The sequence below is a fragment of the Phascolarctos cinereus genome, unplaced genomic scaffold (genome assembly GCF_003287225.1).
Source record: "Phascolarctos cinereus isolate Bilbo 61053 unplaced genomic scaffold, phaCin_HiC Scaffold_726;HRSCAF=1367, whole genome shotgun sequence".
Taxonomy (NCBI): Eukaryota; Metazoa; Chordata; class Mammalia; order Diprotodontia; family Phascolarctidae; genus Phascolarctos; species Phascolarctos cinereus.
Window position 1 is genome coordinate 238,046,546 of NW_027556098.1, and position 25,169 is coordinate 238,071,714.

The 25,169-nt window shown below is 32.4% G+C and overlaps 1 protein-coding gene across 1 annotated transcript in view; it reads right to left on the reverse strand.

Moving 5' to 3' along the window:
- Nucleotides 1-25,169, reverse strand: part of GALNT13 (polypeptide N-acetylgalactosaminyltransferase 13) — an 828,252-nt gene that overhangs the window by 341,453 nt on the left and 461,630 nt on the right. Inside the window, exons 4-5 of the mRNA XM_078146313.1 lie at nucleotides 2,443-2,609; nucleotides 924-1,131 (exon numbers count right to left, since the gene is read on the reverse strand). Coding sequence (XP_078002439.1) covers nucleotides 924-1,131; nucleotides 2,443-2,609 — 375 coding nt within the window. The remainder of the gene's footprint in view (nucleotides 1-923; nucleotides 1,132-2,442; nucleotides 2,610-25,169) is intronic.

Sequence of the window (25,169 nt, forward strand, 5' to 3'; positions counted from 1 at the left end):
TAAAAATGTGACTCTGGACAAATTATTTAACCTTTTAATGTCTAGGTAGATTTATTTTAGGATGAAGAGCAGGTACTATGTAGGGAATTTCCTCATTGGGAGTTGCCTATAGCAGTGAAAGCACAGGACCAGTGCTATTCCAGTTCCTATAATAAGTAACATGTTCTCTCTGTCCCAATATTTGTCTCTGTCTCTCTAGCTCACTGTCTCTTTTTTCCCCTTTTATCTCTGTGTGTGCATGAACACATACATGCATGTATGCATATGTATACATATGTATGTATATATTTGAAAATAATTGAACATTACTATATTCGTTGTCTTTATTAATGCTATTGTACTTAACAGTGGTTCTTTTAATTGAGGGTTTCTTAAAACATAGCCTACTGGAAATGACACGGGCAAAGAGTTCTGTTTTTGTCCCTGCTCTGTAAGCAAGAAGCTATGAAATCCTTGGCAAATTATTCCACCTTTCCGTGTTTCACCTTTTTTAATCAGATGAGGATTTTGAATCTACTTTCACTGAATTGTTTGGTTTATATCATATATCTTTAAGTTTAATGTAGACATATACATAGTTGTGTATATACATACACACATTTCAAATTATATACGTATATATGTAACTGTATTATTTATAACCTGATTAATTCTATAAACTTAGTAAATAATTTTTAAATATTTAATTTTATAGCTTTTACTTATACTCATTCAAACATTGCTATGAGGCACATTAGTATAAGAAAAGGATTTTGGCCATATATTTGGACAGATTACTTTTTTTAATATCTCTGTTATGTCTATATATTGCTGTCACTAGAAATAGGAATTTGGCTGAAATGGAAGCTCTGACAGGCCCCCCACCAGAATTGTGTTAACAGGCTCAATCATAACACAGGAAGAAATAAAACATGAACTCTTACCTATTTTCCTTTATTCTTGCCAGCAAGGGCTCCAGCCAGCCTAATGTGCATTCGCAGTGTGCATCTAGAAAAGTTATGACCTGGCCCTTTGAAGCAGCTGCTCCTCGAAGACGAGCACGGATCAGTCCAGATCGCTGTTCCATTCTAATAATTTTCACTGGCACTTCTAAATTTTTCACATAATTCTCTAATGTCATCTTGAGAAAATCTGCAAGATGCAAGACGAATTCATCAGAGAGGGCTGAAACAATAACCACCAAGGATTCTGAGCTGAAGCAGATACTGAACATAGAAATTATGGGCAATTTCTGTCAGGCTGTCTTGAAGAGAATAAAACAAAGGACCCTAAGAATTGTATATGCAACTCATTTGTCATTTATTATGACCCGTATCTTCCAGGTAGTTGATGAGGTCAAGAATAAAAGAGGGAGCTATTTAGACTGTAATTGGGTCCCAAAATGTTACACATCAGCAAATATGCTTCCTATACTTATAAATTATTCCTGTCTCTGCAGTTAGTTCTTAGTATATCCTGCAGAAGCAATACAGAAAGAAAAGGTTGGTAGGAGGGATCTCTATATTCATCTAGATTATCTTAAATAGGAAAATTTGAAAAAAATCCATCATCAGAGGCACTGTTGACTGCACAGCTTATTGCCTGAAAACAAATTCATCATTCTGGGAAGAACTCTGAGTCTGGTGAAGGATGGTTAGAAAAATAGAGACGGTGAAGTTAGTGGGAGAACATTATGAGTTTCATGTTCATGTTATGCTAATTTATTTTAATAACATTTGAAAAGTGAAAGTTTTTACAACATAGGCACTCCACTTTTCTTGCTCATATATTATTCCATTCTTGAACTGGGCCCCAGAAACATGATTTGAGGGTGAGGGAAGGACACAGTGCTAAATACAGATAGGGGCACTATAGAGTTGGGGGAAATCTATTTAAAGTCTTGTCTGAGTTGTGGGTGGTGGGGAGAACAGAGTTATCAAGAATCTACAATACTATATCTATCATGCAGTTGAGCACCAAGTAAGTGTTTGTTGACATTATGTAAGAATCAAGTTGGCAATCTCACCTGATTGGGAGTTTCCATGGTAAAAAGATCTGTGAGCTTAGAAATAATTAGTAACTTCCTAAGGCTTTTATGTAGACTGGTAAAAACTTTCATAGACACATAGGTCAAACACTTAAAAATAGTTTTCTAAAAAACTATTTTCTATGACCTCTAATAAGTGACATGGATGCAAAAATGGTATCTAATGTCAAAGAGCTCACAGTCAAAAGTATGAGACAACATACAAACATTTATGTACAAACAATACATTGAGAATACATGGAAGGTAATATTAGGGGAGAAGGTTTTAGAAACTGAAAAGGTGTATAGGGAGGAGGGAGTGAGAACTGAATGTCAGTAGAGATGGAAGATTATTAGAAACAATTTTCTAACAACACACCTAATGATTATAATGCTTTTCTGTGGGAACATAAAATATACAAAAAAATTATTCATACCTCTTTCACTAGCATCATCTACCAAGATGATTTCAGAGAGTAGATAGTGTGGGGACCGATTGATTACACTATAAACAGTTCTGAGTAGAGTGCTCCAGGCTTCATTATGAAACACTATTACTACACTTGTGTTTGGAAGTTCATCAGGGTAGACTTTTGTCTTGCATCTGCCAATGAGGGAAAAAACACTGAATTTAACCTCTTGGGGAAAAAAAGCATTTAATATACTGAAAAACAGCATTGTGAGGTAGATTTTGCCATGCTGTGGAGTCAGGAAAACAGCTTTGAATTCTGTCTCAGGAACTTATCAGCTTAATGGAGTAGTTATAATACTTAATATCATGTCTAATAAAGGTGGTATAACTGGACATTTTTGCTGTAAATCTTAGAGGGAATGTTTCTAATATTTCTCTCCTCTATATTGTATTTATTCTGTACTCAAGGCAAAGATTTTTTTTAAACAAAGAGGTTTTTTTAATATTTTATTGTGTCTGATTACATGTAAAACTACTTTTAAAGCCCATTTTTCAAAATTTTGAGTTCCAAATTCTCTCCAACCAGGCCCTCTCCCTTATTGAGAAGGCAAACAATTTGATATAGGTTACACATGTTCAGTCATGCAAAACATATAGAAAATACAGACCCCTTAATAAAAACATCAAGAAACAGAAAGAAAGAAAAAAAGAAAAGTACACTTGATCTCTAATCAAACCATCAGTTTTTCCTCTGGAGGTAGACAGCATTTTTAATCATGATTGCTTCAGAATTGCTTTAAATTGTTATATTGATAAAATAGCTAAATCATTCACAGTTGATCATAATACAATATTGATATTACAGTGTAAAATTTTGTCCTGGTTCTGCTCACTTCACTTTGCATCAGTTCACGTAAGTCTTTCTAGGTTTTTTTTTTTTCTAAAAGCATCCTGTGCATCATTTCTTTATTTAATATAAATACCAAATTTAATACAATATTAAACTTGCATGCTCCAAATACCTCAGCACATAAATTCACAAAGAAAAATTAAATAAACTGCAAAAAGACATAGTAACACAATAGTAGCAGGAGAGTTAAATGTCCCTCCTTCAATCTTCAATAAGCCCAACAGAGATGGTAACAAAAGGGAAAAAGACATAATTAAATGAATTACTAGAGAAATTAGAGCTAAAAAAATATGCTATCTTCAAAATGGGATTGCTAAGGAATATACATATTATCAGAATTATTTGCATTTTTAAAAAATGACCATATGTTGCAGCTAGAGATGTTGTAAACAAATATAAAAAATAAAAATACAAAGCATAAAAATAGAATAAAAAGATAATCAATTCAAGGAGTCCTAAAAAAATGGAGACTGCTAATAAAATTCTAAATAGCAAATGGGTCAAAGAACAAATCCTAGAAAGAATAAATATGCGTAATAACATATTAATGGTAAAATACTATACCAAAACTTTCTGGGTTTCTGCTGAAGCAGACCTTAGGTGAAAAATCATATTCTTCAAAACACAATTATCATAATAGGAAGGTTAAGTGTTAATGAACTCAGTATGCATTTTTTTATTAGAAAGCCAATAAATAAAACTCCCAACATAAGCATAGAGGAGGACACATTGAAAATTAGAGAAGTAAAGAAAAAGTGCCCTTTGATTACCTTCAAATAATGGCCCATGTCCTGCAAACCCACTGGACTGATTAACCTTAAATTGTTAAGAGCCTCATTCTACCTTTCCCTCTTTACAGTATTATGTGTGTGTGTTCATCTGTTCATTATTTCTTACTTTTTTTTAAATCTCTTTGAGATACTGACTTGATATTGCTATTGCTATATCAAAGGATATGCAAAGTTTCATAGCGCTTTGAGCATAGTTCCAAATTGCCCTCCAGAATGTTTGAATCAGTTCACAACTCGACCAATAGTGTGCTAATATCTCAATGTTTCCAGGTCCTCACCATCACTTGTCCTTTTCCTTCTTTGATATATTAACCAATGTGTTAGATCTGAAGTGGTAACTCAGAGTTGTTTTAATTTGCATTTCTTTAATTAGTAGTGATTTGGAACATTTTTTCATATGACTATAGATAGCTTTGATTTCTTTGTCTGAAAACTGGCCACTCATAATCTTTGACCATTAATTAATTGGGGAATGACTTGTATTAAGAACTTGACTCAGTTTTCTATATATTTGAGAAATGAGGCCTTTATCACAGAAACTGTCTGCCAAATTCTTTTTCAGCTTTTTGTTTTCCTTCAACCTTGGCTGCATTGGTTTTGTTTGTGGAAAACCTTTTTAATTTGATGTAATCAAAATTATCTGTTTTATATCACATAATGCTCTCTATGTCCTTTCTGGTCATAAATTCATCCATAATCCATAGATCTTACAGAGAAACTATTCCATACTCTGCTAATTTATGGTATCACCCTTCATGTCTAAATGATGTACCTACTTTGACCTTATCTTGGAATTCAGTGTGAGAAGTTAGTCTATACCTAGTTTCTGCCAAACTGTTCTCCAGTTTTCACAGCATTTTTTGTCCAATAGTGAGTTTTTGTCCCCAAAACTTGGATCTTTTAATTCATCTAACACTACATCATAATGGTTATTTACTTTTGCCTACTGTGTACCTCATATATTCCACTAATCCACCAGTCTATTTCTTAACCAGTACTAGATTGTTTTGAAGATTACTGCTATGAAGTAAAGTTTAAGTTCCAGTATAGCTAAGCCACTTTCCTCCACATTTTTTTCATCAATTGCTTTGATATTTTTGACCCTTTGTTATTCCAGATGAATTTTATTATGTTTTCTAGTTCTATAAAATATTTTTGGTAGTTTGGTATGGTAGTGAATAAATAAATCAATTTAGGTAGAATTATCATTTTGGTAGGTCATATTGGCTTGACCTATACAACAAATTTTTCTAATACTCTAGATCTGATTTTTTTTGTGTGAAAAGTTTTTGTAATTGTGTTCATATAGTTCTTGGGTTTGTCTTGGCAGGTAGACTCCAAGTATTTTATATTGTCTGAAGTTTTATTAAATAGAATCTCTCTATGTCTTCCTGATGGACTTTGTTGGTAATATATGGAAATACTGATGATTTGTGTGGGTTTATTTTATATTCTGCAAATTTCCTAAATTTGTTAATTATTTCAAATAGTTTTTAGCGAATTCTCGAGGATTCTTTATGTATATCATCATTTCATCTGTAAATAATGGTACAAAACTTTAATTTTTTTCTTCTTTTATTGCTATAGCTAGCCATTTCTAGTAAAATATTTATCTTTTGTTTATTTTTTAATTTATGCAATAAAATGATCATTTCCATAACATAGCAGAATAACAAAATGATGATTGCACATGAAACTCCACATTTATTATGTGCAACTTGCTATTCTTTTTAAATATATAATAAATTCATCATGTAAATTTCTTGGTTTTTTTTCCTTTTTTTCTTCCTGCTACCCTAGAGATGGCTAACACTAGACATTATATATGTATATGTATGTAAATACATGTACACATATATATGTAACACGCATGTGTGTGTGTAAAATCAATCTATACATACTTCAATTTACAACTTCTTTCTTTGGATGAAGATTTTCCTTCATATATACAATATTGAGTAATAGTGGTGATAACGTGCATCCTCGCTTCACTCTGATCTTATTGGGAAGGCTTCTAGTTTATCCCCATTACAGATAATGCTTGATGGTGATTTTAGATAGATACAACATTATTTTGGGGAAACATCTATTTCTTACTGTTTTCTTGTGCTTTCAATAGGAATAAGTATTGCATTTTGTCAAAAACCTTTTTCTGTATCTATTGGGATAATCTTATGATTTTTGTTAGTTTTGTTATTGATATGGTCAATTTTGCTGACAGTTTCCTAATATTGAACCAGCCCTGCATTGCTAATATAAATCTCACTTAATCATAATGTATGACCTTTGTGATTTATTGTTATAATCTCCTTGCTAGTATTTTATTTTTATAAATTTGCATCAATATTCAGTAAGGAAATTGGTCTGTAGTTTTTTTCCTCTATCTTTGCTCTTCCTAGTTTAGGTATTAACACCATATTTGTGTTTTAAAAGGAATTTAGTAGGATTCCTTCTTTGCCTTTTTTCCATATAATTTATATAGTGTTGGAATTCATTATTCTTTAAACATTTGGTAGAATTTACTTGTGAATCTATGTGGTTTTATGTAAGGGACTTCATTGATGCCTTGTTCAATTTCTTTTTCTAAGATTTATTTCAGAATTCTGTTTCCTTTTCTGTCGATGTCAGCAATTTAAAGTTTTATATAAGTTCCTCCATTACACATAGATTGTCAGATTTATTGGCATAGGACTGGGCAAAATAGCTCCTAATAATTTCTTTGATTTTCTCTTTATTGGTGGTGAATTCACCTTTTTAATGGTAATTTTGTTTTCTACTTTTTTTTTAAATCATAGACCAATGGCTTATCTATTTTAGTTCATAAAACCAGCTCCTAGTTTTATTTATTAGGAAGCAATTTCCCAAGCTTCAGACCTTTCTTGCTGTTGCTCTCAGGACTAGTTTTATGGGGCAGGTAAGTTTTCAGGTCTTCCAAGGTGGTATGATATAAGAAGAGGTGTCACCACTGCTTTCCTGGCTTGTGATCTGGTCTGTGAGCAACTGCAAGCTCTCATTTCTGCCCTTGAACTATGATGAGGGCCCTGCCTCCTGCTAATGCTCCTTCTCACTTTGGCTCTGTGATCCAGAACTGCTTATGTGAAATGCACCAGTGTCTTGCTCCCAGTGTCAGCAAAGTGGTCCCTGTAATATCCTTCTGATCAGTCTCTGACACCATTACTATTCTTGGGCTGAGCTGTTACTGCAACAAATTCAACTGGTCCCCAGGCCTGCTACTGTCCTGAGTTACAGTGTATTCCACTCATACCCAAGTAAGATAGACCTTTCCTGTTGACCTTCTAAGTTGTCTTGAAATGGAAAGTTCTTTCACTCCAACCTTTTGTTGATTCTACTACTCCAGAATTCATTTTTGTGTTTTATTTTAAAGTTGTTTGGTTGGTAATTTGAGACAGCTCTGACAAATCCCTGCCATATCTCACATGTCTTGGCCAGATTATATTAAAGAAAACCAATTCTTTATCTTATTTTATTGCTCTGTGTGATGAAGAATGATTTATCTAATCTCTCTAAGCCTCAACTTCTATTTCTGCAAAAGGAAGAGTAACTGCTACATAGGGCTATTGTAAGGACCATATGAATGTACATAAAGTATGCTGCAACCTTTAAAGAGCTGTATAATGCAAGCTATTTTAATGCTGATATTAAAAAAGTATAAAATATGCAAGGTCATTTTCCTTATCTATTTAACAAAGGGATTTTTGGAATTATATGATTTGAGAGGTCCCTTCCTGCTATGGATTTATGAAATTAAATAAAATAATAAACTATGGTGTAACAATCAAGGCAAAATATAATTCTCATAAAGAACACTCTGTACTTACAAGGCTGTTTACTTTCTGTAAGCAGGCAGAATGATAATAATTGCTACCATTACTAAATATAATGTCTTGATGAAAAGAAGAGTTTGTGATGCTACTTATTAAACAAAAATCAAAGTTGAAAATAAGGACAGGACATTTTACCTAAAACCTGAAAAAAAAATTGGTCTACAGCAGGTGTTCTTAATAAGGTTTCTGTGAACTTTAAATGTACACACACACACGCATATAACTATTTCAGTATAATAATTTCCTTTGTAATGCTATGTAATTAAAAATATATAATTTGAGAAGTCCAAAGACTTCACCAAGCTGGCAAAGTGATCCATGACATAAAGGTCAACAATCCCTGATATAAAAGATACTTAGACAAGCAAGAAACTAGCCCTGATTATAGAACATAATAATTTTTAAAAGTTCATGAAGTCTATAGTAGTAATAGTTTTTCCTATTCTTTCAAAGTTACCTTTTAACTTAAAAAGAGAATGACATAATAAGGACAAGGAAAAAAAAGAGGGGGATGGGGAGGATCATATTTTATTCTCTAACATGCCTTATAATAACTGTCTTTAAAATTGTCTCCTCCCTCATGAACCACATTATTACCAGTATTGTGAAAAAAAACACCCCTACACAATTTAAGAGATGATCTATTTTAAGGAATTTAAGGTACATAAGGAAAAATACAACTAATTAGATATCAATGGTTTTCATTCTATATTCCAGAGTAAGCAAAGCTCTCAAGCCAACATGGCTAATTTGTCAAATCCAAAACATGGAGATCATATATTTACCATCAACTATTGGTCTAAAGATTTACAGATGGAAAAGACCTTAGAAGAAACCAACATTCTCTTTTTACAGAGGAGGAAATTCAGTCCCAGAGAAGGTAATTTTTTCTCAGGGTTACATGGTAGCACAGACAATCCTCTGGCTCCAAAACTATGACTCTTCCAATACATAATATCACAAGATCATTGTCAAAAAATACTTTAACAAACCAGAAAGATTTATGTGATGCAGTTTTTCTGCTTTTTGTTTTCAGCTAACATAGCTCCCATAACAAACAGGGCACATATTTTAAAGTAATTTTCATTTCAGAGTGAGGATTAGGGTATCAATGAAAATTAAGGAAGTATTAATATTGACAAGCTAACAAATAACTTTATTCTATAAGCCAATACACACATGTGAGCTAACCATTTTGCAGGACAGTCCACACAAGATTCTGGGGAAGAAGGTGATACAAAATAAATAAATAACTCCTACCCTAAAGAAACTTGGATTTAACAGATGTTTCTATAAGCTTCAATAACTACAAAGGACTAAATGTACTTTATTTCAGCTAATTCCAATAACAGCCAACTAAGGTAATGAGGAAATTGAGGCTCAAAAAATTTAAATGAATTTTTCAGGTGAAGCAGATTTAGGAAGAGATGAAACTGAATCAAAATGTGGCATTTTTTAATTCAAGATTCAGTAACTCCTCCCCCACAGGCATTAAGTGACCTTTCATTGCATCTTTTGGCAAAAAGGCATGGTCCTTTCTGCAAGAGGTAGAAACTAAATATTTTTTCTTCTTTTTCTTATGGGAGGGAGAATCAGAAATGAATAAGAAATATCTTCAGAGGAATCTTTAAAAGTTATCAAAATAGAAACAATTTTTCAGTTCCCGCATATTCCTTTCAGATTTACTGAGCACTTTATTGTACAGTGAATAACCGACTCAGAAATATTCATTATGCATTCATTATGTTTGTTGGAATCATAATGAACTCATTTACTATTAAGAAAGCTTTTATGTGCACTTCTACAGAATTTCCACTGTCATCACTAAATGTATCATAAAAATAAAGTGCTACTAATACTTTTATTAAAAATTTTGCCTCACTTTTAAGGAGTCATCTGCAAGAATATCTTTCTTTTGTTCATTAAATAATATATAGGATTACTCTTTATCTGTGTTACCTTCCAGGGCAGGCTATTCAGAATCTTGTATATGCACTCTTTAACATCTGTAGCAGTTGATATGTAATCATTTTGATAGGATCAGATATGCCCATGATATATGAGATAAATTGTCTAGTTGCCTGGAGACATAGTGAAATGGCATAGGAAAGAAACGACATTTCCTTAATAAAAGCAAAATTATTTATTTATTTATTAACACCCAGCTCTTTCTTTTAACAGATTTTAAACAAAGACACAAAAATTACAATAAAATACTGGCAAAAAACTAGAAAGCAGTTTTGGAAAAGATAGATTTATATAATAATATTACACTAAAAAGAATTCCAAATGGGTGAGAAGCAAATATAAAAAGTTGCATCATTGAAAAAAGTTAGAGCACAGGGGAAGATGATATCTTTCACAATTGGATTAGGGGAATTTTTTGCCTAAGTTATAACAGATAAAAATTATAGGAAAAAATAAATGATTGCAAAAATATAAAAAAAAAATTGTTACAAATAAAACAATACAAGTAGAAACAAAAGCAAAGATACACAGTGAGACAAATTGGAGGCATTAACATCTCTGGTGAAATTGTAGCATCTAAAATCATCAGAGAATTTATACAAACCAGTACAAAAGAGCAATTTCCCAGCAGATAAATGATTAAAGGATACAAATAATCCTCAAAGGAAGAAATACAAACTCTTGAAAACATTTCAAAGATTGCTCAAAGTTGCTAATAATTGGAGGAACAAAAAATTTGCAAATTCTGGGGCATCATCTTGCCCCTATAAAATTGGTAAAGATGGTAAAACATGAAAAGTTAAATATTGGATTATTTGTTTGAAAATAAGCAAGCTTGTGGAAGTTTGAATTTTTCTGACCTTTGTAGAAAGCAATTTGGAATTAAGAAAAGTTATAAAACTCTCCATACTCTTTGAATAGTGACCAAAACACTGGGTTGATACCACCACAGTAAAGTTATTGGCAGCAAGAAAAGACTGATCTGGGGAAAAAAAAATCAGAAGCACTATTCGAATAATAACCGATTGGAAAGAAACTATGTGCCCAAAGATTGGGGAGAAATGTGGTGTATTAATGTAATGGAGATTATTGAAATGTGACAAGAGCTGAGTATCAAAAATTCAAAGAAATATTAAAAAAAACTTGAAGGATATGATACACAATTAAAACAGAAAATCAAAAGAAGACCACACTTAAGGAGAGATATAGACTAGCCAGAGTATTTGCATGAAAGGGTGACTAACACAATGAAAGGACCAGAGAATTTGTCATAAGAGGATCAATTAAAATACTAGGGGTGTTTAGTCTGTTGAAGATTTAAGAGGAAATATGATTGCTCTTTTGAAGAAGAGGAACTAACGTCTATTGCTTGGCCTGAAAGGAAAGATGAAGAGAAATGGGTAGGCATTGCAGACAAGCAGATTGCAGTTTGGTTTAAGGGGGAAAAATGTTTCTAACAATTAGAGCTATTAAAAAGTGGGGAGTGGTAGAATTTCTTTGATTGGAGCTCTTCAAACATAGGCTGAAAAATGACTTGGTGGAAATGTTATACATGAAATCATATGTCAAGTATCAGTTGATCTACGTGGTTTATAAAGTCTCACCCAGGTTTTAGCCTTTACAATTATACTGACTATGAGATTGTAACACTAAGTTCCATAAGCACTTCCAATCCTTTTCTAAATTATTTCTGTGCTCTATCTGCATCTCTTTCTGTGTTTCTCTGTCTCTGCCTACATACATGCACATCTGTATGCATATGTAGAAATAGATAAGTCCTTAAGCAACTTACTATATATAATATATATATATATATATATATATATATATATATATAGTGCTTGCTGATATTTTAAAAATACAGAATGCATACATTTTCATAAACTATGTTTCTAAAATATCAGATGTCTTGAATGAATGATTGGCATGCTTTGGCATGAATTTTTTGGTTATTATGCAGAAGGCAGATATTCTATGCTGTTGATTGGAAAGCAATCCATATGCTTTAGATAACTAACATGGAGGGGATTGAGTTCATTAATGTAAAATTCAGATGTTTTGGTAAAATTCTTAAGAAGATACAGACATTACCATTTCCTTTAGATCCTTTAGGCAGAAAATAAATAACACACTCATGTTAAAAAAAAAAAACAGATTTCATTGAAACTATATATAAAGATATGCACTTATTTCTACCAAAGCTTTTGCAGCAAAGTTTGCAGACACAGATGGAGGTTAAGATTAATTAAGGAAAATATAACATTATTATAGCCATCATATAAAAGACTTAAAATTGTTTTGCACTTATGTATACAACAAATGCAATTTACAGCATCTAATTTTACTATGAGAGGAAATCACTGAAGTAATTATATCTGAGGTTACAAGTGGAAGAGTGTATAGCAATTTTAGTTAACTATAATGGAATTTGTGATATTCACAAACTACAGAGACATTGAAATCTGTTCCAATGGCAAAATTATTAATTTTAGTGTCCTTCATTTTCTTTTTACAAAGATAGAGGACTTCATTCCATTCAAACATCATCACACTGATAACAATGCTTGACCTAGTGTGACATGATGTAAAAGACAAACCTAGTTGTATAATAATTATAATTTAATTTCCCTCTATATTTGTAGACCCTAATATATTTCACTAAAATTCAGGTGTACTCTTACACATTTAATACTTAGTGCTTTCCTTGGGTGGGTATACTCCTAATGATGCACAAGGTTAACATATGTATGTATGTGTCTACACACACACACACACACACACACACACACACACACACACACATATATATATACACACATATATATGTGTATATATATACACACACATATATACACACACACATACACACACAAACATATCTATATCTATATCTATATCCATATATATCTATATCTATCTATCTATCTATCTATCTATCTATCTATATCTATATCTATATCTATATCTATATCTATATCTATATCTATACCTGTATCTATATCTATATCTATATCTATATCTATATCTATATCTATATCTATATCTATATCTATATCTATATCTATATCTATATCTATATCTATACCTGTATCTATATCTATATCTATATCTATATCTATATCTATATCTATATCTATATCTATGTCTATATCTATGAATGTTACTATATCAAAAATATTAGTTGTTATTTTTTCTATAATTGAAAGCACAAATTGCTATTAAGGGTCTACTCCAATTCAATTATAATCAATGTTGATTGTATTAAGTATTTTGTTGATGTCATTATTTTCTTGGGAGGAAAAGTATATCTGCTCAATCTGCTTATCAAACATTGCTTTATAAATTCATGTGAAATGTATTCAGATGCATAACATTGTGAGGTAAACATTTTCTAAAATAAAAAAAACAAAATGAAAACACAGCAAGATTTTGTCTGCATTTGTCATCTTTCCCCCTGGACTATGTACAAATTATAGAGATAACATAAACTTTTAAGATATGATTTTATATATTTTAAGATGGTAATTGGTGTCACATAATCTGTTGAAAATGTGTCACATCAAACAAAGCAACATTGTCCAAGAAATAACAATATGAAATCAACAAGAGCACATAATTAAAAGTTATTTTAATTAGATACTACCCATTGAGTGACCCCAAACAAAATGTTGTGACTTAGTTCACTTTGTGGCACTACTTAACAATGAGGAAGTTACTACTAAATTTTATTGCCTTGCTTCAAAGAGATTTATAAAAGTAATTACAAATAAAGCCCCTTGATATTTGTGCTCAATGAAATTTTCATCTCAGTGTTTCCATTGACACTTGAAGAATTGGGTTTCTACACTTCCTTATCAATTTTCATATTCACATTTCTGAATTTCATCGTCTTCATCTGTATGCAGGAAGAAGAATCAAGAGATTTATTAATTTTGGTCATTGTCCTTTTTTGGAGTTATTTTAGTAATAAACAAAGATCTCAGACTTCCACTTCCAGGAGCCAAGATGGTGGAGTAAAAAGGTAGTTGCTCTCAACCTCTTCTATCAACCTCTGAAAGGCCAGAAAATATCACCCCAGGAAAAACCCTGGAGAAGTTGAACCAGAAGAAAGATGGGGAGCAGCAATCCAGTAGCCCAGGTAGCTTAAGGGATTAACAAGAAAGGCTGCTCTTGCTTTGGGGAAGGGGAGCAGTACAGAACTGGGAGGCATCCCAGCAAGCCAGCAGAAAGCCCCAACTTAGCACACCAGGAAGAAATCCTGAAACCTGATGGTGGAGCAGGCCTAGTGCCTCAGTGAAGGTGGGGCAACTACTGGAAACCAGCTTAGAAAACCACCAGGTGCCTCAGCATTCTACAGCAGTCTCCCAGTGCCTCAGCAAAAATCTGTGAAGTGCTCCAAAGGGCCCCATGCAGATAAATATCCTGCAACATCCATCTGAAATGAGCAGAAGAAAGCAAAAGGAAAGGAAAATCAGGCAACACAGAGTTGCCCTAGAGTTCCAGCCTTGATGGTTCCAGCCCCACACCAGGTAAACTGCCAGAAACCTACAGCCTCCAATTGCCAACATCAGAGGCCCCAGCACACAAAGTCACTGACCAAGACCTAGCCTCCCAACACAAGAACCTTGGGTAAGTGCCCTCTGATCCCCAGCAGGAAAGTTCAATCTCTTTAAAGGACAGGGAATAATCAAACACCATGAGCAAAAAGAAATGTACAATAGATTCATATTATGAGAACATTGAAGATCAAGGCAGAAATTCTGAAGCAGACAACATTGTCAATAAACCCATATCTGGAACCTCAGAAGGGAATATAAACTGGTCTGAAGTACAAAAAACCTTCTCAGAGGAGCTCGAGAAGGATTTTAAAAGTCAAATGAGAGAAGTAGAAGAGTCCTTAAAAAATACAATTAGCCAAATGGAAAAAAAGTACACTGAAGAAAACAAATCTCTAAAAATACAATTGGCAAAACGGGGAAGGAGGTACAGAATCTAATAAAAGGAAACAATTTGTTAAAAATCAGAATTTGGCAAATGGAAGCTAATGACTCTATGAGAAAGTAAGAATTAGTCAAACAGAAACAAAATAAATGAAAAAAAAATAGATGCAAATGTAAAGTACCTCACTGGTAAAACAACTGAACTGGAAAATCGACCCAGGAAAGACAATTTAAAAATTATTGGTCTACCTGAAAATCATGATAAAAAAAGAGCCTGGAAAGTATCTTTCAGGAAATAATAAAGGAAATCTGCCATGAGGTCCTAGAAACAGAGGATAAAATAGCCATACAAAGAATCCACCGATCACCTCTTGAAATCCCAAATTGAAAATGCCAAGGAATATATTAGCCAAATTCCAAAATTATCAGGTCAGATAGAAAACACTGCAGGCAGGAGAAAGAAGTGATTTAAATATAATGGAACCACAGTCAGGATGACACATGACCTTGCAGCTTCTGCATTAAAAGTTGGTAGGGTTTGGAACACAGTATTCCATAAGCCAAAGGCACTTGGATTACAGCTGTGGATCAACTACCTAGCAAAAATGAGCATGATCTTTCAGGGGAGGAGATGGATATGCAATGAAATAGGGGACTTCCAAACCTTCCTGATAAAAAGACCAGAGTTCAACAGAAAATTTGATCTTCAAGTACAAGACTCAAGAGAGACATACAAAGGTAAATGGGACAAAAGATTCAACAATTCATTAAGAAGGGCAAACTGTTTACATGGCTACAAGGGAAGATGGTACTTGTAACCCTTGAGAACTGTATTGTTATAACACCATGTTAAAGGGGTATACATAAAAGGGATGGATATAAGTTGACTTTGATGTATTGATAAAAAATAATCCAATCAAGTTAAATGGAACCAAGTAAGTGCATTAATCTGATCTAAGAAAATGTACTGAGAAAGGAGGAGACAGACGAGGGTAAATTACATTACAAGAAAAGGCACAAGAACCTGTTACAGCAGAGGGAAAGAAAGGAGGGGGATGAGCATTGTTTGAAACTTACTCTCATCAGATTTGGCTCAAGAAGGGAATAACATAATCAATTATAGAAATCTAACTTACCTTCTCAGCAGTAGGAGGGAAATGGGGAAAGAAAAGGGAGGGGGGATAGAAGGGAGGGAAGAAGCAGAAAGGGTAAAAGGGAAGAAAAAGGAAAAGGATAACAGAAGGGAGGAGGGACTGAGAGACGGTGGTCAAAAGCAAAACACTAGTGAGTAGGGAAAAGGAGAAAGGGGAAAGAAAAGCATAAATGGAGGGGGAGGATGGAGAAAAAAGACTCAGTAATTATAACCGTGAAGGGGATGAACTTTCCTATAAAACAGAAGCAGAGAGTAGAATGCATTAAAAACCATAATTCTACAATACGTTTTTTACAGAAACACATTTGAAAAATAGTGACACACACAGGGTAAAGGTAAAAGGCTGGAGCATAACACGTCATGCTTTAGCTGAAGTAAAAAAAAAAAAGTAGGGGTAGCAATCTTAATTAATCTCAGGCAAAGCAAAGGCAAAAATAGATCTTGTCAAAAGAGATAAGGAAGGAAACTACATCCTGCTAAAAGAACCACAGACAATGAAGTAATATCATTACTAAACATATATGCACCAAATGATATAGCATCCAGATTCTTAGAGGAGAAGTTCAGGGAGTTACAGGAAGAAATAGACAGCAAAACTATACAGTGGGGGACCTCAACTTCCCCTTCTCTGGACTAGATAAATCTAACCACCAAATAAACAAGAAAGAAGTTAAAGAGGTGAATAGAACATCAGAAAAGATAGGTATGATAGACCTCTGGAGAAAACTAAACGGGGATAGAAAGGAATATACTTTTTTCTTAGTGGTACATGGCACATACACAAAAATTGACCATGTACTAGGGCATAAATACCACACAGTCCAATGCAGAAAGACAGAAATATTAAATGCATCCTTTTCAGATCATGATGCAGTTAAAATTATATGTAAAAAAGGGCCATGGAAATACAGACTAAAAAATAGTTGGAATATAAATAATCTAATCCTAAAAAAATGATTCAATCAGGGGCAGCTAAGTGGCACAGTAGATAGACAGCTGGCCCTGAAGTCAGGAGGATCTGAGTTCAAATCCAGTCTCAGACACTTGAAAATAGCTGTGTGACCTTGGGCAAGTCACTTAACCCCATTGCCTAGCTAAAAATAAAATGATTTGGTCAAACAACAAACCATGGAAACAATCAATAAATTCATTCAAGAGAATGACAATAATGAGACAACATGCCAAAACTTATGGGATGCAGCAAAAGCAGTTCTTAGGGGAAGTTTTATATCTCTAAATGCTTACATAAATAAAATAGAAAAAGAGATCAATGATTTGGGCATACAACTAAAAAATAGTAGAAAAAAAAATTTAAAATCCTCAATTAAACACCAAATTAGAAATATTGAAAACCAAAGGAAAAATTAATAAAATTGAAATTAAGAAAACTATTGAACTAATAAATAGAACTAAGAGTTGGTTTTATGGAAAAACTCAATAAAATAGATAAACCTTTGATTAATTTAATTTAAAAAAAGAAAGAAGAAAACCAAATTACTAGTATCAAGAATGAAATGGGTGAATCCACCACCAAGGAAGAGGAAGGCAAAACAATAATTAGGAAATTATTTTGCCCAACTATACACCAATACATTTGACAATCTTCGTGAAATGGATACATATTTACAAAAATATAAACTGCCCAGATTAACAGAAGAGGAAGTAAAATACTTAAATAACCCCATCTCAGAAAAAGAAATTGAATGAGCCATTGATGAAATCCCTAGGAAAAAATCTCCAGGGCCAGATAGATTTACATATCAATTCTATCAAACATTGAAAGAACAATTAGTTCCAATACTATATAGAGTATTTGGGAAAATAAGAAGGAGTATTACTAAATTCTTCTGATAATACAAATATGGTGCTGATACCTAAGCCAGGAAGAGTCAAAACAGAGAAAGAAAATTATAGACCAATTTCTCTAATGAATATAGATGTAAAAATTTTAAATTAAATATTAGCAAATAGATTACAGCAACTTATCACAAGAATACTACACTATGATCAGGTAGGATTTATACCAGGAATGCAGGGCTACTTCAATATCAAGAAAACTATCAACATAATGAATCATATCAACACCAAAGCTGACAAAAAATGTATGATCATCTCAATAGATGCTGCAAAAGCTTTTGACAAAATACAACACCCATTCCTATTAAAAACACTAGAGCGCATAGGAATAAATGAAGTCTTCCTTAAAATAATAAATATCATCTACCTAAAACCTTCAACAAGTATCATATGTGAAAGGGACAAATTAGAAGCATATCCAATAAGACCAGGGGTACAAGGATGTCCATTATCACTATTGTTATTCAATATCGCACTGGAAACATTAGCTTTAGCAATAAGAGAAGAAAAAGAAATTGAAAGCATTAGGATAGGCAAAGAAGAAACAAAGCTATCACTCTTTGCAGATGACATGATGATATACTTAGAGAATCCTAGAGAATCAAGTAAAATAGTACTTGAAATAATAAACAACTTTAGCAAAGTTGCAGGCTATAAAATAAACCCACATAAATCATTGGCATTTCTATATATTACCAACAAAGCCCAATAGCAAGAGATAGAAAGAGAAATTCCATTTGAACTTACTGTAGAATTATAAAATATTTAGGAGTCTACCTACTGAAACAAACCCAGGAACAAGATGAACACAATTACAAAATACTTTTCACACAAATAAAGTCAGATCTAAGTAATTGGAAAAACATCAGTTGTTCATGGGTAGGCCGAGATAATATAATAAAATTGACAATTCTATCTAAGCTAATTTACTTATTCAGTGCCATACCAATCAAACTACAAAAAATTGTTTTATGAAGTTAGAAAAAATAATAACAAGGTTCATTTGGAAGAACAAAAGGACCAGAATATCAAGGGAACTAATGAAAAGAAATGCAGGGGAAGGTGGCCTAGCAATTCCAGATCTTAAACTGTATTATAAAGCAGTAATCATCAAAACTGCTTGGTACTGGCTAAGAAATAGAGTGGTGGATCAGTGGAATAGGTTAAGTATACCAGACATGGTAGTCAATCTCTACAGCAATCTATTATTTTATAAACCCAAAGACCCCACATTCTGGGACAGGAACCCACACTTTGGAAAAAACTGCTGGGAAAACCGGAAAAGAATATGGCAGAAACTAGGCATAGACCAAAATCTCACACCATATACCAAAATAATGTCAATATGGGATCATGATTTATATATAAAGGCTGATACTGTGAGCAAAGTGGGAGAGCAAGGAATAGTTTATGTATCAAATTTATGGAAAACAGAAGAATTCATGAACAAACAGGAGATAGAGAATATTACAAAAAGCAAAATGTATAACTTTGATTACATTAAATTGAAATTTTTTTGCAAAAATGAAGTCAATGCAACTAAGATTAGAAGAAAGGTAGAAAATTGGGAAAGAATTTTTACAACCCCGTCTCTTTGATAAGGGCCTCATTTCTAAGATATATAGAGAATTAAGTGAAATTTCTAAGAATGCAAGTCATTCCCCAATTGATAAATAGTCAAAGTTCTCAGATGAAGAAATTAAAGCCATCTATAGTAATATGAAAAAATGCTCTAAATTGCTAGTGATTAGAGAAACGCAAATCAAAATAACTCTGAGGTACCACATCTCACCTATCAGATTGGCCCAGATGACAAAACAAGAAAATGATAAATTTTGGAAAAGATGTGGAAAAATTGGAACACTAATACATTGTTGGTGGAGTTGTGAAATGATTCAACCCTTTTGGAGAACAGTTTGGAACTATTCCCAAAGGGCTATAGACATGTGCATACCCTTTCACCCCGCAATAGAACTTCTAGGGCTATATCCCAAAGAGATCATAAAAATGGTAAAAGGACCCACATGTACAAAAATATTTATAGCAGCTTTTTTTGTGGTGGCAAATAATTGGAAATTGAAAGGATGCCCATCAATTGGGGAATAGCTGAACAAGTTATGGTATATGAATGTTATAGAATACTATTGTGTTATAAGAAATGATGAACAGACTGAATTCAGAAAAACCTGGAAAGACTTGGATGATCTGATGCTGAGTGAAGTGAGCAGAACCAAGAGAAAGCTGTACACTGCAACAGCCATTTTTTGCAATGACTAATATTGATAAACCTAACCATTCCCAGCAATACAAGGATCTAAGACATCTCCAAAGGCCTCATGATGGAAAATCCTATCCTCATCCGAAGAAAGGACTATGGAGTTTGAATGCAGATCAAAGCATACTATTTGCTACCTTTTTTTCGCTTCTGTTCTGTTTTGTTTCCTCCTTTGGTGGTTCCTCCTATTGGTTCTAATTCTTACTTACAATATCAATAATGTGAAAATATGTTTAATAGGAATGTATATGTATAGCCTATAGCAGATTGTGCACCTTCTTGGGAAGGGTGGTGGGCAGGAAGGGGGAGAAAAAAATTAAATTTAAAAGCATATGGAAGTGATTGTTGACAAATCAACATAATACAAAAATCAAAGATCTCAAAATAATTCTTGGAACTAAACACATTTCCCAATGCAAGTCTACATATTACATTTTACTAATATTGTGATTATCAGTATTAAATTCTTACAGAAATAAGCCTTCACAACCATAATTACTTAAGTAATTCAGGTCATAGAAAATCCAGCTTTATATTGATTGTCTGGGTAATTGCAATAAGGAAATAATAACTGTGGGGATGCATGCAGAAGACTGACCACTCTTTCTTTTTATTTTGTGAAAGAGAAATTGGATCTGAAAGTGGTTTTATATGACCAACTTCCCCCAAAATGAAAAAACTGTATTAAACTGTGGAGATTTCAAGTTAGTCAAGTAGGTGAAGTGTAAAAAATAATCTTCCATTTTTTTCTCATTTACATTTCAGCCATACCTTCATTCTCCTCTTTCTCAACATAGTATTTAAATTATTTAGATAACTTAAAAGGGCAACATATAATCAACAAAGTTCTCACAGAGGCCAAAACTACAAGCAAAAGATAAAATTAAGTTGTATAGTGAATTTAGTCTAGGTAAAAGTCGATGCAGATAATTCAAGGAAAGAGTAATATTAACTCTTGTTCTAATAAATAAGGGAAAGGACTCATTTTCAGTCTCTCCTTCATTGCCAATTTCCCCAAAATATGTCTATGTCTTAAACATCTACACTTCATACCACTGCCAAGTAAGTCTTCCTTGTGCATTTAGTTAGCCATGTCATTTCTGTGCTCAAAAGTATCCACTTATTTTCAATTATGTATTTCATAAAGTTCAAGCTTCCCACCTTGACACTGAAGGCTCTCCAGGTCTGTTCAACCCTTATCTTATAATATTCTGTCCCATCTACTCTACACTATGACCAAAGGAGACAAGTCTTTCCTCAAAAAAAAATATGCTTTATACTTTTGAAGTTCAATGTTTTTGTCATATTGCTCCCTTATTTTCCTTAATAGGGCTCACTCTCACTAACAATACCATTTGCAATTGTCAATGATCCGGAAGGCAATAAGGAATATCAGGAATTATTTGATTAAGGAGAACTGAGTGATATCTTAGCACCCCAATTGGAGCCTTCCTGACTTGGGAATAAAGTAACTCCATGTCTCTCCCATCCACTGATTCATGATTAAAATATGTTAAATATTTTACAGTCATTTCCATTATCTTTGTGAGCATTTCCTACTTATTTTTAGCTTATTTTCAAGTTTTTAGCTGTTTTTGAAGGCTGAGATTGATGGAAGCCTAGGCTGACTTTTGCAATACTACAATTTTCTCTGGTACATGAGAAGTTAAAGAAATATGTACATATATGCATACACACATTTACAATCATATATACACAAAATAAATGCATATAAATAAAATATATATATATATATATATATATATATATATATATATATATATATATATATATATATATATATATATATATATAGTATGTATGCAAATACTGTATGATGAGAAGGATTTTAAATTGACATAGCATAAAATGTCCAAATGACTAAGGAAAATATGTGCAGAAAACTGTTTTCATCCTTACAAATGATAAGAATTACATTTAACATCAATTAAAAGGGATTCTAAAGGAGGAACTTTCACTCTTATATGTTTCCTAATGTATGCATGGACAAAATGGGGATAGAAAACACAAGTGTGAGGAAGGAAGTACCATTAAGAACTATAATTCAAGAGAGAATTATTAGCCAAACAAATCACAGTGTTCATGATAAAAGAGAAAATAAACAGTTGTGATCATGCAAAATTTTGCATGAACAAAACCAATGCATTTTAAATAATGGAAACTATCAATCAGGTAACAAATCATTGCATATAATATTTCTGATCAATTTTGCTCCCCAATAAATGTAGGAATTTTATGCAAATCTTTAAGAACAGATTCTTAGAGCCAGAGTCCAAAGAAACAAAGTTTTCAAAAGAAGAAAGGCACGCTATCAATAACCACATAAAATTATAATTAATAATAGAGATAAGTGTTGCAATAGACCAAGTGATGATCTTTGAGTAAAGAAGTCATAAGTGTGCACCTTGTCTCAGAAACTTTACTAGCTCTGTGATCCTGGGCAAGTCATTTAACCTCTCCCTCAGTTTTCTCATTGGTTAAGTGGAGATAATAATAGTACCTACCACACAGGGTTTTGTGAGGATCAAATTACAAAAGTAAAACATATATAGAGATTGCAAACTTAAAGTGTTATATAAATACAAACGTTACTATTATGACAGAAATTCAAGTTAAAATATTCTGAGCGTTCACCTCATATCCATCAACTTGGCAAAGAAAATACTAGAATTAGTCAATACTACCCATGGAACTATAAATAGATCCAAGATTTGTGGAAGATGATTTTGAATTTGACAAGACAAGATACTAAGCTTTCTACTCCTTTTGACTTCGTGATTCAGTTAATACATATATACACTGAGGAGGTCAAAGACAGAAAAGCTATATAAATTCCCAAATATTTAGAACAGCACTTTTCATGGGTTACAAAAAATTGGTACTTATCAGTTGGGAAATGGCAGAACACATTGTTATATGTGAAAGTAATGCGATAAATTTGCACTATTTAAAACAATGAGGAATTCAAAGAAACATGAAAAGACTAGCATGGACCAATATAGAGTGAAATAAGTAGAATTAGGATAACAGTCTACAAAGTGAATATGAAACAAAAAAAGTAACACTAAAATGAATTAAATTATTTAATTTCAAAATGATGAATCTATATTCTAGAGAACACAAGTATATTTTTTTTCATTCAATAGAAAAGTGGAGGAATGGAGAAGCAGAAGCTTGCCTACATTATCAGATATAGTCGTTTTTCAGATAGTTTTGCCAGTTTTTTTCCTTTGTCACAAAGAAGGACTCAATGTATGTATGCATGCCCTTATGTGTACGTGTATTATGTATGTGTACATGCACATGTAGCAGGGTAATTACCATGGTAAAAAAGTTAAAACATATCAATAATTTTTTTAAATTATGTAGCCATTTAAAAAAATAAAATAAATGCATAACCTTGTATTTCTCCTTTTACTTATTTCTCCAATATAAATTTGGAGTAGGAAATACAAGATTTATTTATCCATGTAATTTGCCACAAGGGTGGTCATGGAAGATTGCTTTGTTAGCAAAAGTAAGAAATAACATGTTTGAACTAATTCTTTTTTGTTTCTCTGTGTTCTTCAGAGGGAAGATAAATAAAGTATTTTGCATTAACTTCTTTGTGCCCAAATGAATGGTAGAAAATTAATTATTTTCCATCTTGGAAATAAAAATTTAAATCCTAAAGAGGTAACTATAGAGTTTTTTCTCCTTGTAGTTAAGAAATTGAGGAATGTGCTTGAAGGAAAAAAAAACAGGTTGTAGCAACTTCCTTTAAAATCTCAGAATTGTCTGTGAATTGGAATAGCTATCAATGGGGGCACAAATATCCCCTTTGATATTAAAAAATACTTGAAAAAATTCTGTCTGGCCATTTCCTAGTTAATAGACAGACATGGGTCTTTTGGGAGACTTTTATATGTGTGTGTGTGTGTGTGTGTGTGTGTGTGTGTGTGTGTGTGTATATATATATATACACACACATATACATACCACACACACACATTTTCATAAATATGTATAAACATAAAAAATACTATTATTACTAATTAGTCCTGCAAAATGCCTGCAGGTAACATTTGGTAATGGTATTTCATTATTCTTTAAAATTGTTCACTGAATTATTTAAATAATAATATTCTGAGATTATTTTTATCCAAATAGGTCATAGAATCATATATAATGGGCCACCAAGGGATACAAACAAAAAAAATTAAAAATATCTTTAGAAACAAATAGATAACAAAATATGACTACCTTGGCCTTCAGAGCAATTTTGCACTAGATGTCTTATCTTATATTTGAGACTCATGATGAATTAATTGGGTATTTTAATAACTAAATACACTTGCATGGTGTCCAAAATAGACTAACTTGATAAGTGAATTCTGCTTGATGTAGAAATGTTACATGGAAATTTTTCATGTACAAATTGACAACATCTTTGCAATATGTCACCACTAATCAGAATAACATAAGAATGGGCTGCTGTGGTTTAGAGTATATAGAAATTGATTACAGATACATATATGCAAATATTATTCAGGTCTTGGATGAGCAAGCACAACATAAAAGCTACACTGAACCAGCAAAAAACCAAAACAAAACAAAACAAAAATTAGTTTATTTACTTAACTGTGATATGTTAGCATTCTGTTCTCTTGTTAAGTTCTATTTGTTTGAATACTTGAATTGTCGGTTACATTTATAGTACAAATTTAAAATACATATCATTGTGGCAAATTCTCTTATGATGTTTCTTTTGAATTGAGCAAATCAGAGAATTACCAGAAGTTCTATTTCAAATTAGAAATTGAATGAGATGCTAAAAATGAATAGCTAGTCATTCGTTTGTAGAATTCATGATATGTAGAATTTGAAAAACAAACAGACAATAAAGGATTGAACTCTCTTCTTTTTAGATTTTTGTTGCTATCATGATCTTTGAAACTATTTCCTGATTCTTAATAATGTCTTGAAATTAATGCAGTCATCATGTATGAAGTT